Genomic DNA, 13,339 nt, shown 5'->3' on the forward strand with positions numbered 1-13,339 from the left:
CTTATGGGGTTCCTATCAACTCACCAGGGAAGCAGCTAGTTGGTGGACTAACAATAAGTAACAAAATGGGTATAACAAGTGTACAATCACATGGGACCAATTTGTTCACCATTTTTTTTGTAAAAGGTGGTTGCCACAATTGTTCTTTGATGAGAAGGTGACAAAATTCCATAATCTTCAACAAGGGACCTTGACAGCTCAACAATATTGGGATGTTTTCTAAATTGTTAAAGTACGTACCTATGTATCAAAAGGATGAGAAAGGTCAAGCCAGGAAGTTCATTTTGGGGCTGAATACCAACATAGGGACAGAAGTTGACATGCATGGACTTGAAATAATGAATGAGTACTTGAGAAGTCTTTAAAGTATGAAAGAAAGATGCAAACCCTTGAAGTAGCAAGGAAATTTTTTATTGGGAATCATTGATTGAAGAGGATGTAGGAATTCAAGGGAAACACAAACTTCAACAAGAATCAAAGGAATAATTCATCTGAAAGGAGGACACCTCCTAATCAATATTAGAGGGATGGAAACAATAATAACAAGGGCAATTGTAACAGAAATGACTAGTGCAATAGGATAACTTATCCACCAAGATTCAATGAAGTAAGGAATTATTATCCTAGGAATCAAGTAAAGTGGGGACCACCAGGTGGATGTTTTATGTGTGGAGGGAACCATTTTTCTAGAGAATTTTCAAGAATGCAAGGTCAAATCAGGGCCAACCAACTACAACAGAGACCCCAACAAAAGATTCATACAACAATTAGGAATCAAAGGACAAGATTTTAGAATGTTCCCATGGAAGCTATAGGTACACTATTTGAACAACCAATTTCAATTCTCATTGACACTGGATCATTTGAATGTTTTATTTCACAAGAATTAGTAAGAAAATTAGCATTGAGAGTTAAACAAATGGAATCATCATGGACAATCCAGTATGGGGATAAGGAAACTAGGGAAGTAACCAAGTGCTTACCAAGAGAAAGGGTACAATTTCCCAAATTTGAAACAAGGGTAGATCTTTATGTGGTACCCCTATGATTATATGACGTAATTATTGGGATGATTTGGCTAACAAATCACCAAGATTGTGTGGATTGCTACAACAAAGTGGTTGAGTGTTTGGATGATGGGGGAAGAAGGGTCAAAATACAAGGAAAGTTTAAACCTATTAACATAGAAACCATATCAGCCATGTAATTAAAGAAGGAAAGGAGAAAAGAGGCCCTAACTATATGGTTGGATTTGATGAAAAAGAAGAGGAAAATACTTCAAATTTTTAAAATACCCCCTTATTACAAGAATTCAAGGATGTATTTCTAGAGGAATTACCAGGCTTACCCCCTAAAAGGAAGTTTGATTTTTATATCGATATTTTACCAGGAGTTGAACTAGTATCAAGGGCACCTTATCGAATGAACACAACTGAATTACAAGAACTCAAAATGCAATTGGAAGAACTCTTAGATAAGGGGATAAAAAGGCCAATTTTATCCACATTGGGAGAACCAATAGTGTTTGTTAAAAAGAGGGATGGGATCTTAGGGCTATGCATTGACTATAGGATGTTGAACAAGGTCACAATAAAGAATAGGTACCCCTTACCTTGAATAGAGGATATTTTTGATCAAATGAAAGGAGTAATAGTGTTTTCAAAGATAGACCTTTGATCAGGATATCATCAACTCAGAATTAAGGAAGAAGACATTTTGAAGACAACCTTTAGGACTAGATATGGGCATTATGAATTCACGGTAGTACCTTTCGGTGTAACCAATTCTCCATCTGCTTTTATGAACCTAATGAATTGTGTGCTTCATATCTACTTGGATAAATTTATCTTGGTATTTTTGGATGACATCTTGATTTACTCTAGAAATAATGAAGAACATTTAGTGCACCTACAATTGGTCTCACAAAGGTTAAGGGAACATAAGTATTATGGAAAATGATCAAAATGTGCCTTCTTTGAAGAAAAGATTCACTATCTTGGGCATATCATATCAAAGGAAGGAAGAGCGGTCAATCCAGATAAGATAAAGGCAATAGTAGAATTGTCGATCCCTAAAAATGTTTTAGAGGTAAGAAGCTTTATGGGACTAGCGGGGTACTATAGGAAATTTGTGGAAGGATTCTACAAGATAGAAAACCCTATCACATCATTACAAAGGAAAGGTAAAACATTTGTGTGGAAAGAGAAGAGTAATAAAGCATTTCAGATTTTAAAGGAAAAATTAACTACAGTACCTATCTTAAGGGTTCTAGATCCAAATGGGTACTTCATAGTTGTAATAGATGCTTCTATTGAAGGATTGGGTGGAGTACTTATTCAAGATTAAGAAGTAGTGGCTTGTGAATCTAGAAAATTGAAGAATCATGAAGTAAATTATGTACCCCATGATTTGGAGTTAGAAACTATTGTGCATGCCCTACAAAAATGGAGACACTTCTTACTTGGGAATCTCTTTGAGTTAAAATCAGATAATCAAGGAATTAAGTACATTTTTATTCAACCCCACTTAAACTATAGACAAATAAGGTGGTTAGAATGTCTAAGTGAATATGACTTTGAAATAGAATATATTAAGGGGAAGGAAAATAGGGTGGTAGATGCTATGAGTAGGAGGAGGCACTTGTTAACCATAGCAATGTTCAAAACCACTTTTAAGAAGCAAGTAACGGATGAGCAAGAACACGATCCATGGTATGAGCAAGTCAAATTAACTTTAGAATATGATCCAATATATCCTAAGGTTGAAGGGTACATGCTAAATGAAGAAGGATTGATAATATATAATAACAGAATCTATGTTCCAAATTTAGGGGACTTAAAGGAAGGTAGTCTTATCTGAGGCCCATAACACTACTTATTCAGGACATCCAGGGGTTAATAAACTTTTTGCAGATCTAAAGAAGCTATACTTTTGGCAAGGGATGAAGAATGACATAGTTCAATATGTGGCTAAATTTTTGGAATGTCAAAGGGTAAAAGCAGAACATAGACATCCAGCTGGACTATTATACTTACATGATATACCTCATCACAAATGACAAGTTATTAGAATAGACTTTGTTAATGGACTTCCCATGTCACCTTCTAAGAATGATATAATAATGGTGGTAATATATAAACTCACAAAGGTGGCACACTTTATACCAGGGAACTTGACTAATGATGTGCCTACTTTGGCAAGGTACTTTGTTAAATAAATATTTAAGTTACATGGAATGCCAGAGAAAATCATACCAGATAGAGATGCTAGATTCACTTCAATGTTTTGGACAACTCTTCAATCAGCTTTTGGGACACAATTAAACTTTAGTACTACATACCATTTTGAAATGGATGACCAAATAGAAATGACAAATCAAATTGTAGAAGACCTACTTCGCATGTACTGTATGGACCAACTGAAGAAATGGGAAGAGTACCTACCACTAGTATAGTTTTTTTACAACAACACATTTCAAACATCTTTAGGAATGACACCTTTTGAAGTGTTGTATGGTAGACCATGTTGAACACCTTTGAGTTGGGACAATATTGAGAATAGAGTAATAATTGGTCCAGATATGTTGAAAGAAATGGAAAAGAAAACTAAGGAAATAAGGAAAAGGTTGAAGGAAGCTTCAGATAGACATAAAAGTTATGCAGACAAGAACATGACACCAAGGGAGTTTGAGGTGGGAGAAAGAGTCTTCCTAAGAGTCAGACCACACAAAATTCCCATAAGGTTTGGGAAAAAGACTAAGCTAGCACCTTGATATGTTGTACCTTTTTAAATCTTGGAAAAGATTAATCCAGTTGTGTACCGGTTGGCCTTACCTCTCCAGTTGAGCCAAATCCATGATGTTTTCCATGTGACACTTCTTAAGAAATATGTACCTAATAAAAAACACATTTTGAATTGGGATGCCTTACAGGTCCAGGAAACGGGGGGAATAATGATAGAGCCATTCAGAGTCTTGGAGAGGCACCAGTACCAATTGCACAACAAAGAGGTTGATCAATGCAAAGTACAATGGAATCAATATGATGAAAATAATGATACATGGGAAGACACTAATGAGATGCAACAATCATTTCCTTTTTTGTTTTAGACTTATCAAGAACTACAAACTCTTTTTATCGTTATATATTAAATAAGTGCATCGGGATGATGCACAATTTAAGGGAGGAAGGATGTCATAACCCTCTTTCTAGACTTTGACAAAACTTGCTATAAGTATTATTATTCTTATAAAAGTTATTATTGATTTTATTAATAATAAAAATGGTAAATTGATATGGTTGAAATTATTTTAAATAGAGGTGACACACACATGAGGTCATAAATTTATTTGAAAATTACTTATTTTCTCAACATATTAATTGAGCACATGGTGTAGGAGAAATGAGAAGATTCTAGAAATGAATTTTAAATTCAAATTTTGGATGCATGTAACCCCCACTATGACATGTCATAGAATATGGCAATAATAACTTTTGCATGGAATTATTCTAGGAAAGGAATCTCTAAAATAATTATTTCTTTTGTAGTGGTAAATGACTCTCTTTTTCTATATATTGAATACTAGATTTTTGAAAAAGGGAGTTCATGGTTTATGTGATAAAATAGTCTTTGAATTCTTAAGAAATGAGTTTCAAATCATGTTAGTTGCAAGATAAAGTTTGTAGATATATTGCATTGCATGAGATAGGAATTTAGAGGTTTTGGAGAAGATCTTACCAGGCTACAAGACGAGGATTGAAGGAGGATAGCTCGGAAAATAGGGGGGCAATTCTACAACAAGATTTTGGTTCATCTTGCATATTTAGGTTCCCTCTTTCTGATTTACTTGCATGTTTTTCTTTCAAAAAAAGAGAAAAGAAGGGGGGGATTTTTATTTGTATGCATGTTGTTTTCTTTTATGAATTTTTTTTTAATGTAGTTTAAAAGAGAAAGATTTTGATATTTTGTTTCAAATCAAAAAATGGGAGGGTTAAATAATATAGGATTTGCATTTCTCATAACTCTTCAAAATAAATTCCCTTCATGGTTTTCAGAATTTGATAAAGAAAATATACTTTCATATACCCTTCTTTGTTTTCAGATTTTGATAGAGGGAATATGTGTGCATGTATGCATATATGTGTATATCTTACTTTTTTTTTTTCTTAGATCAACAAATTAGTAAGTTTCCTTTTAAAATAAAATGTACAAATGAATGAGAATATTAACCAATTCCACTTCTCCTTTTAGAAACCCTCCTCTTTATTTAATCTCATTATTTTTCTAAATTCTTTTAAGAAAAAAGAAAAAAAAGAAATATATATATATATATATATATATAATTTTATTTAAAATGATATTAAATTTAAAAGAAAAATTTTATATGTAAATAATAAATAAAAAATATATATACTTATATAACCAAAAAGGTTTTTTTTTCTTTTAATTTCAAAAGGTTTGAAAAAGGTTGGCGGGAAGTGAGGGACGATAAAATCTCCACCCCTCTCCCTACAGTCACTGCTTGTGCAATGGCCGCAGGGGAGTAGGAGGGCTCACACCCCTCACTCCTGCGGACCTACATGTGCAGGGGCCACAAGGGTGTGGGACCCGCAAATGCCCTTCCCCGTGCATTTTTCTTTAAAAGAAACAAACTTTATTTATTTTAAATAAAAGTTATTAATGTTTTTAATGATTTTAATATTTTGAATAAAAATTCTATTTTGTAAATAAAATTTATAACGATTCATTGCTAGTTATTGGGAAATAGAAACTGTAGGAGAACTCATAACACAATGATAATGATGACAATAAAATTTAATGTATAAATTATAATTTTCCAATAATTTAGCTAATAATTTATGTGTTTAATTTTATTTATTGTGAATCAATGATCATCATATTATGTAACTTACAGGTTCCATTATATTTATTTGTAACTATTATGATTGGCAAAATGCTAAATATGGAAGCCTAACAAGATATGGAATCTATTCTATAAAGTACCCCAAAAGAAAGAAAAATTGATGGACTTAAGGTAAACTTTGAACTTCAATTAAAAGAAGACAAATTAAAAGAAGACAAATGCAGTCCAAAAGTAATGTGTAAAGCCACTTTTCTCTATCTGAGTTCTCTTTGGCTAAAATCCAAAATTAAAATGTTATCAAATCAAGCTAGATAGATAAATGAATAAAGAGGGATATTAAGAGCTCTATACATTGCACTTCATTACACTCAAGATCTCATCCCTTTCATGCAACCACTAATTACAAGTTTAAGTATTAACCAATTATGGAGAGCCATAAAATAATCACATTTGAATTAAATGAACCTTTAAACAAAAGTGTAATTCCACATGACCTACATCTACAACCTCAACTTTAGCCACCAAACTAATATTTAAGGGGAAAATTAAAACAATACTAGTCTATTTCTTCAAAACAATCTAGATCTTCTTCTCCAATAGTAATCAATGTTAGTAAATGCAAGTAATCAGATAATGAGGAGATTTCATAATATTTGAGTAGAAATGAAATTGAGTCTTGTGAAGTTTTCAATGATGGAATCAAAGATGTTAAAATGATTTGTAATCATATAGCAAAAATTTGTTAGAAAATGTATAGTTGATCATGAGGTTGTAGAGTACAACCTAATGAGTTTTTAAGAAATATAGACATTGTCAATGAATTATCACATGATTCCATATCAATATAGAAGTCGGTGGAAAGATTTGGTATAGGAATTATCAAGTCAATAAAGACATCTCTCAGTTGAGATTCTTATATTAATGGAGGAGATACAACTACAACTAATGCATGTCAAATGTTATATCAAATACCATCACATTTGTATGTCTATCAAAGTTCAATGAAGATCTAAAATTATATTATACAATTTTTATTTTTTATTTTTTATGATGAATTTTTTAGAAGTCTATTCATAGAAATTTATGATATTTTATCACTTGAATATTTATATACCCAAAGAAAAGGGTATTTGAGTAGTTACAAGATGAAAGAAACTATATTCCTATTAAATTTAAAGCTTGATTATTGTAGAGGATATTGAATCTAAGGTAAATTTTAATTGTGTCATCACTATTATTTTTAATTCAAATTATCAATATATTATTAAATAAATTGTTTAGAAAATAAGTTGCAGATGTTGCAAATAAAATGGAACTAGTTTATATAGAATCCTTTCATCTTTTCTAGTCGATAGGGGAAAAGGATTATTGATTTTGGATTGTTGTACACTAGTACTAAAATTTTTAGAATCATTAGAGGTGATAAGGCTTGATAGGAACTTTTTAAGTAGTATATTTCCTTCCAACATCAAGAATTTGTGAAATGTTTTGGAATTGCATCTATAAAATAACAAAGAGAATTATAGGAGTGTATATTAAAGGGTAATATAAAAGTATTTGCACAAATTAGTAATCATTCAAGGTTCAAAGGTAATGAGGTGTCTCAAGTTGGATCAACTTTTAGGTGGTTATAAAATTAATTTAATATTGACATGATTTTATATTGCACTACACTTGTTTAAATATAATATTTCACAAAATACCACATTTATGAGCCTTAATATTTATTGATCACATTACATGCAACTCAAATTTACCATCTAATCAAGTTGTTTGATAGACTTCTGAAGCACAATATGTTATCAATGCATTGAAAGACAATAATAGATAGATCTCAAAACTATAACTTATATCAAAATTGGTCCATTGATGTTCCTTTGTGCTTCAAAACATAAGAAAAGTTTATACTATTTTGAGAGAGCCATTTGGAAGGTGGTGTTCATGTCAAGCCTTTCCCACCTAACCTTGTCCAAAACTAGATACATATCACTAATTTTCTATTCTAAACAAAATTAAAGTCATTTTACAATATTTTTTCAATTGATTATAAATTAACATACGTATAAGCATATTTTAAATTTCACCTTAAAACATATTTTTGTCATCATTATTAATGTAATCTACAAAATAAAAGTAAATAATAAAAATAATATTCTATACACAAAAATATAACAATCTAATGCATCATACTTTTAATATCTTTATTTACAAAAAATAAAATATAAATAATGTATCTTCTATGCACAAAGAAAATTTTGATCTCTAACATATTAACTTACAAATATTTTTCTATTAGTGTGACCATTGTACCTCCTTCCAAAGCAAGTGCTAGTTTGTTAAAATTTGGCAAAGCCTTTTGTCTTGGATGACTTCTCCCTTAGGTCAGATTCACTTATAGATTTGTTCCTGACTTATTCATTTGATTGGTCACACATAGAATTGAGTGATAAATTGGGGTAAGTTGCACCTAAAATTGAATGTTTTAATTTATCTAGGCCAAGGGTTTGGATGCCAGTTTCACCCAGACCAAAGTGTTTGATGTCAAATTCGTTTAAATGGAAATTTACACGTGGATTTATTGGTTGGTATACAACACACTTAAATGCAATAGAATAATTTAACCAATTAAAAATTTTAAAAACTATAACATAGATCTATACCATGGTAACCTAAAGCAATTCACCAAAAAATTTAGCAATGCAACTCATTTTTTGATTGAATTTAAATTTATACCTATAATGTGTTGATCTATATATTTATAATTAAATTTAAGAATAGTAAAAGCAAGCATAATACCATCTCATATACATCACATGAAATATCATCACAAAAGAATATATCAAGTCCTCACAAGGAACTTGGCACAATAGCAAGAATGTATCTTAATACAATAACACCATGATCGACATGGTGAGGAGCACCATCTAAAACATGTTGGTGGTCTATACACACCATAAGTCATAAAGGCGCCATATACACATAGAAATAAATTATATAATAATCACTTAGAAGCAAAATATGACCACAACCTATGTATCCCTAGATACATAGCCAAATTAAAGACAAGATCAACACTTCTACAAACAACAAAGGAAAGGGAATTACATGAGAAATGGTAACAAAAAATGGGATAGAATTAGGGATGAGGGTGTGGGATGAACTTAGCATAGGGGACTTCCTGCTAAGGTCCAAAACGTTCCCTCATAGGTTTGAGTCCTAGTGAGGAACTAAAAAGGAGAGTTAGGATTGTGTTATGATAGGCTATATGAAATGGGAAGCCATAAGAGTTAGATCACTAGGTGGTCTTGACACCAAGGGAATTGGTGCCAAAGTCTAAGGTCGATTTGCAAGCTCAAAATTAGAATAGGAATGGGGAATTGAGGATGTGAGTGAAATTCCCATTGATGGTCTACACCCAAGGGAACGAAGGAAGAAGAATTAATATGAGGAGTGTGGGTCAAGGTTTTGGGGAAAATTGGAACTCCAAGATCTAGTATTGAAGTGTACAAGTTCAATAGAAGGTCCAAGAACATTCTTAGGAAGAATGACACATCACCACTAAACATATAAAAAAAATTGACCATAGGAATGCCCCCAAAATAACTTCACTACGGATAAATGAGAAAAATACACTAATTGATAGGCAAAAAAGGACAAAGTGGAGGATTCCATTATATGTATATAATCTTGATGGATGAATAAGGAAAATGCACAAAAGAGATCAAATCTTAGCCAAGTTTGAATTTAATGAGACCTATGAAATTGGGATCCAACATCCACAATGTTTAAAAGCTATTTTTCTCATTTTGATGTTGCCTTTTAAACTCTAGTAAGGATATCCATCATTTCCCACACCCAAAGAGTGATAATAACTCATGAAAAAATATCTATTAAATCAATGTATTATCATAATTATTAGCACAATGATAATAACCATATTTAGCTTAAAATAATATGAAAGCATGGAGCATATCTAGGTTTGAACACAATACTATATAGTAGAATACATTATTGTAGTTAGAATTGCACATATGCACTTCAAAAAAACTCTACACTTCCCAATGTTTTACTGTTATAATATTCTTTTTAACTTTATTGGGCTTAATCTTAATTCAATAAAAAAAAAATATTTAAACTATCCAAGGAGATGCCCTGAAAGGTGCCTATGACACAATCTAGTCAAGATATGCATTCTATTTTATAAGTAAGTAGAGTTGTAGGGGACAAAACCAAATCCATAAAAAATATAATTGTAGCCAAAGGACACTATCAAAACCATGTAGACAAATTTTCCCAACAAGGTTTAAGTCATGTGTGATAATGTCCCAACATAGAGATGTTGAGTAGAGAATTGGAGAAGATTGTGCAATTTTACAATTTACAACCAAAAACCAAATGATATGAACATTTAAAGAAATGACACCCTTGTTAATCCTCTTCTTATTTTATTTCTATGAGTAAAATATTCTCTTCTTTAATTTAAAATAATGAAAGGGGTTTAAAATTGTTTCATTGTGCTTTAATTTGTATTCTAGATCAAAGAAAAATAACTAAAAATATTTTATCCATTTTTATTTTATCTTTACCTTTGAAGAATAACATAGGACCTTCAATCAATTTTTCATTCCCTCTTCCAATATTTAGCAATAAAATCTTGGCTAGAGATGCATGACAATGAGATTTGTCACAATGGTCAGTCATTAGTTGGGGCCTAGGCCCCTACTATCTATACAAAATTTTCTTTGTTTGCCTCCAAAGGATGATAAAACTACTCCAATATTTTTATCAAGTGAGGGATATCCACTAGATATCTTAATAATGATATTCTCTCTTTATTAAAAGGTGGTAGTGTATTAACCAAACCTAGGCTTTTGAACCTTATGATATTTTTTATTCCAAATCTCAAAATTCTATTTTATTTTCTTTGGTCATTTTTATTCATCTCTTAATTGTTACGTCTCTTGGATCTTTGTCTAACTTTTTGTTTCCTTTTTCTCCATTATTATTTTTGTTGGTATTGATTGAGTAAAAATTAGAAGTGAAAATCTTGAATATAAATAAGATAAGATAGGATAATGATATTGGTTTTCAATAAAATCTTAAACTATAGAATTATACACAACAAAAAAGGAATATAGAATGTAAGCTAACTCTAAAAGACCTCATATGAAACAAAATTAATTACTATAGAAATATCAAATGAAAAATTATCATATCCTTTGATGCTTCACAAATTTTTATCATATCTAAAAGCTTATCATATAAAATGTGTGGATACATTATTGTAAAAAAATTATTGGTTACAACTCAAAATTTTGTGGTAAAGTTGATTTCATAATTTATATCAATAGACATTACCTTTTGTCATGTAAAAATGAAATTTATAAATAAATCAACAATAAAAACTCCCACTTTATAGGTTACTATCAAATGGCAATCTAAATGTATACCCCTTTTTTATAGTATTTCTTGAAGAACATATCTATAAAACAAGACATCAATTAGGTGTATTAAAATATTATTAATCTTATTGAAATTCCAAAATAATACATACAATGAATAAAATATCAATTCAAATAATATTGATTCTTAAAAAATAACACCAACTTTGAGTATTATTTTTTATTTATATACATTTTGTACCTACTACCTAATACATGCTACAAGTTGGACATAAGGAAGAGATACAAATACAATAGATAAAGGAGCTATTGAAATGGGTGTTTCTGGATTTACCTCTATTGGTTCTAAAGGTGGTATGTCTCCCTTGGGAGTTACATCCAAAATTTCTCCATTGAGAAGCATAGTCTGACTATGTAAATCTCTATCTTTGGCAGTTAAGTGATACTCTAGTCTAGATTTATCTTTTATCAAATCAGTCCTTGTTGAAAGATTATTTTGCCCTTCATTTTGAGAGTAAGTAGATATATCAACTATGATCTCATCCAGTTTGCTAAGATTGATGAAGAGTAAGGTGACTCCTGTCTGGAGAGGTGATCATTCTCATTAGTCATTTACCTAAAAAAATTGAAATTTTATATAAAATTCTATTTTTAAATGTACATGAATTAAGTTGGAGATTCTATTTTCAAATATGCATTAAATACTCAAAATTAATACATTTTACACCAATGCTAATACATTTAAATATGGATTAAACCATATTTACTTCTCGTATAGATTCCTTTTATAACCTTGTGGAGATCATTATAGTTTTTGAAAGCTATCCTAATTTCATTCATCTAATAATTGAACCACTTCTGACTTCTAATGAGATTATGTTTCAATAAAACTATCCTAATTTCATTCCTCTAATAATTGAACCACTTCTGACTTCTAATGAGATTATGTTTCAATAAAACTATCCTAATTTCATTCCTCTAATAATTGAACCACTTCTGACTTCTAATGAGATTATGTTTCAATCTATTATTGACGTGCCTCCCTTATATTATACATTCACTTTAAGCACACTATTACCTTTAGATAATATTATTGATTTCTCTCTTGGTTAGGTACACCTTGATATGTCATCAAATCGTTTCAATTTATATATTGATAAATTACCCTTTTCTCTTGCATACTTTCTTTATTTTCTCATGTTTGTGCTATTTGCATGTTGTCAATGACTACATAATCCTATGCAATGTTTCTATTTTGCATAAAGTATATATCTATTAATTTTGGGGATGACATGATATTGAGAATTATTTTTGTCTTGTTAACTCCAAAATTTAGATATAATTTCATTCCTCTTGATATTACTTTGGATATTGATACACAAAATTTAGAGTGCCTCTATCTTGCTCAACCTCAAGTGCATGTTTTGATTATTTTATTTTTTCATACTCTCTCATGTGATTTATTATTAATTTTGTCTAACACTTTTTATTTCTTACCTTTTGTTACTTGTCATGTGGCACTCATATCTTTCTATGTATGCATCTTCCCATCTTTGGTGACTCAATTTCAAGTGCAACCATTACATTGTTAGGATAACCAGTGGACAACTAAGAGTGGGGGTGAATCAGTTGTCAACATATTATGTGAATTAAATCACTTAAAACCTTTTACTAGAATAACTGATAAAGCATTAATGCAAAATTGAAAACTAGAGAATCAATACCATGCAGCCATAACACATAACACCATGTTTTGTATGTGGAAAACCCAGTAAAGGGAAAAACCATGGTGGGAAACCCTACCCACAATCAGATGATACTTCTGTAGAAAGTATATGACTACAATAGGGGCCTGCACATGCTGGAAGGCACACTAACTAGAGCGCACTGCTCATCACAATGGAGTCTCACTGACTACAAAAGAGGTTAACCACCTCAAAATATTTGGACAACAATCCGGAAAGAAGAACTGCCTATGATAACATCAAATATGCCATATTACAGTTCCAGTTAAGATCAATACCGAAGGTCTAAAACCTCTTACATAAACCCAACTCGATCACCTATAATCGAC

At 30.9% G+C, this 13,339-nt stretch overlaps 1 protein-coding gene across 1 annotated transcript in view; it reads right to left on the reverse strand.

The window, feature by feature from the left end:
* Positions 1 to 11,509: 11,509 nt before the first annotated feature.
* Positions 11,510 to 13,339, reverse strand: part of LOC131079949 (heparanase-like protein 3) — a 46,723-nt gene continuing 44,893 nt past the window's right edge. Inside the window, exon 9 of the mRNA XM_058017987.2 lies at positions 11,510 to 11,848. Coding sequence (XP_057873970.2) covers positions 11,510 to 11,848 — 339 coding nt within the window. The remainder of the gene's footprint in view (positions 11,849 to 13,339) is intronic.

The sequence above is a fragment of the Cryptomeria japonica genome, chromosome 10 (assembly GCF_030272615.1).
Source record: "Cryptomeria japonica chromosome 10, Sugi_1.0, whole genome shotgun sequence".
NCBI classification, from domain to species: Eukaryota; Viridiplantae; Streptophyta; class Pinopsida; order Cupressales; family Cupressaceae; genus Cryptomeria; species Cryptomeria japonica.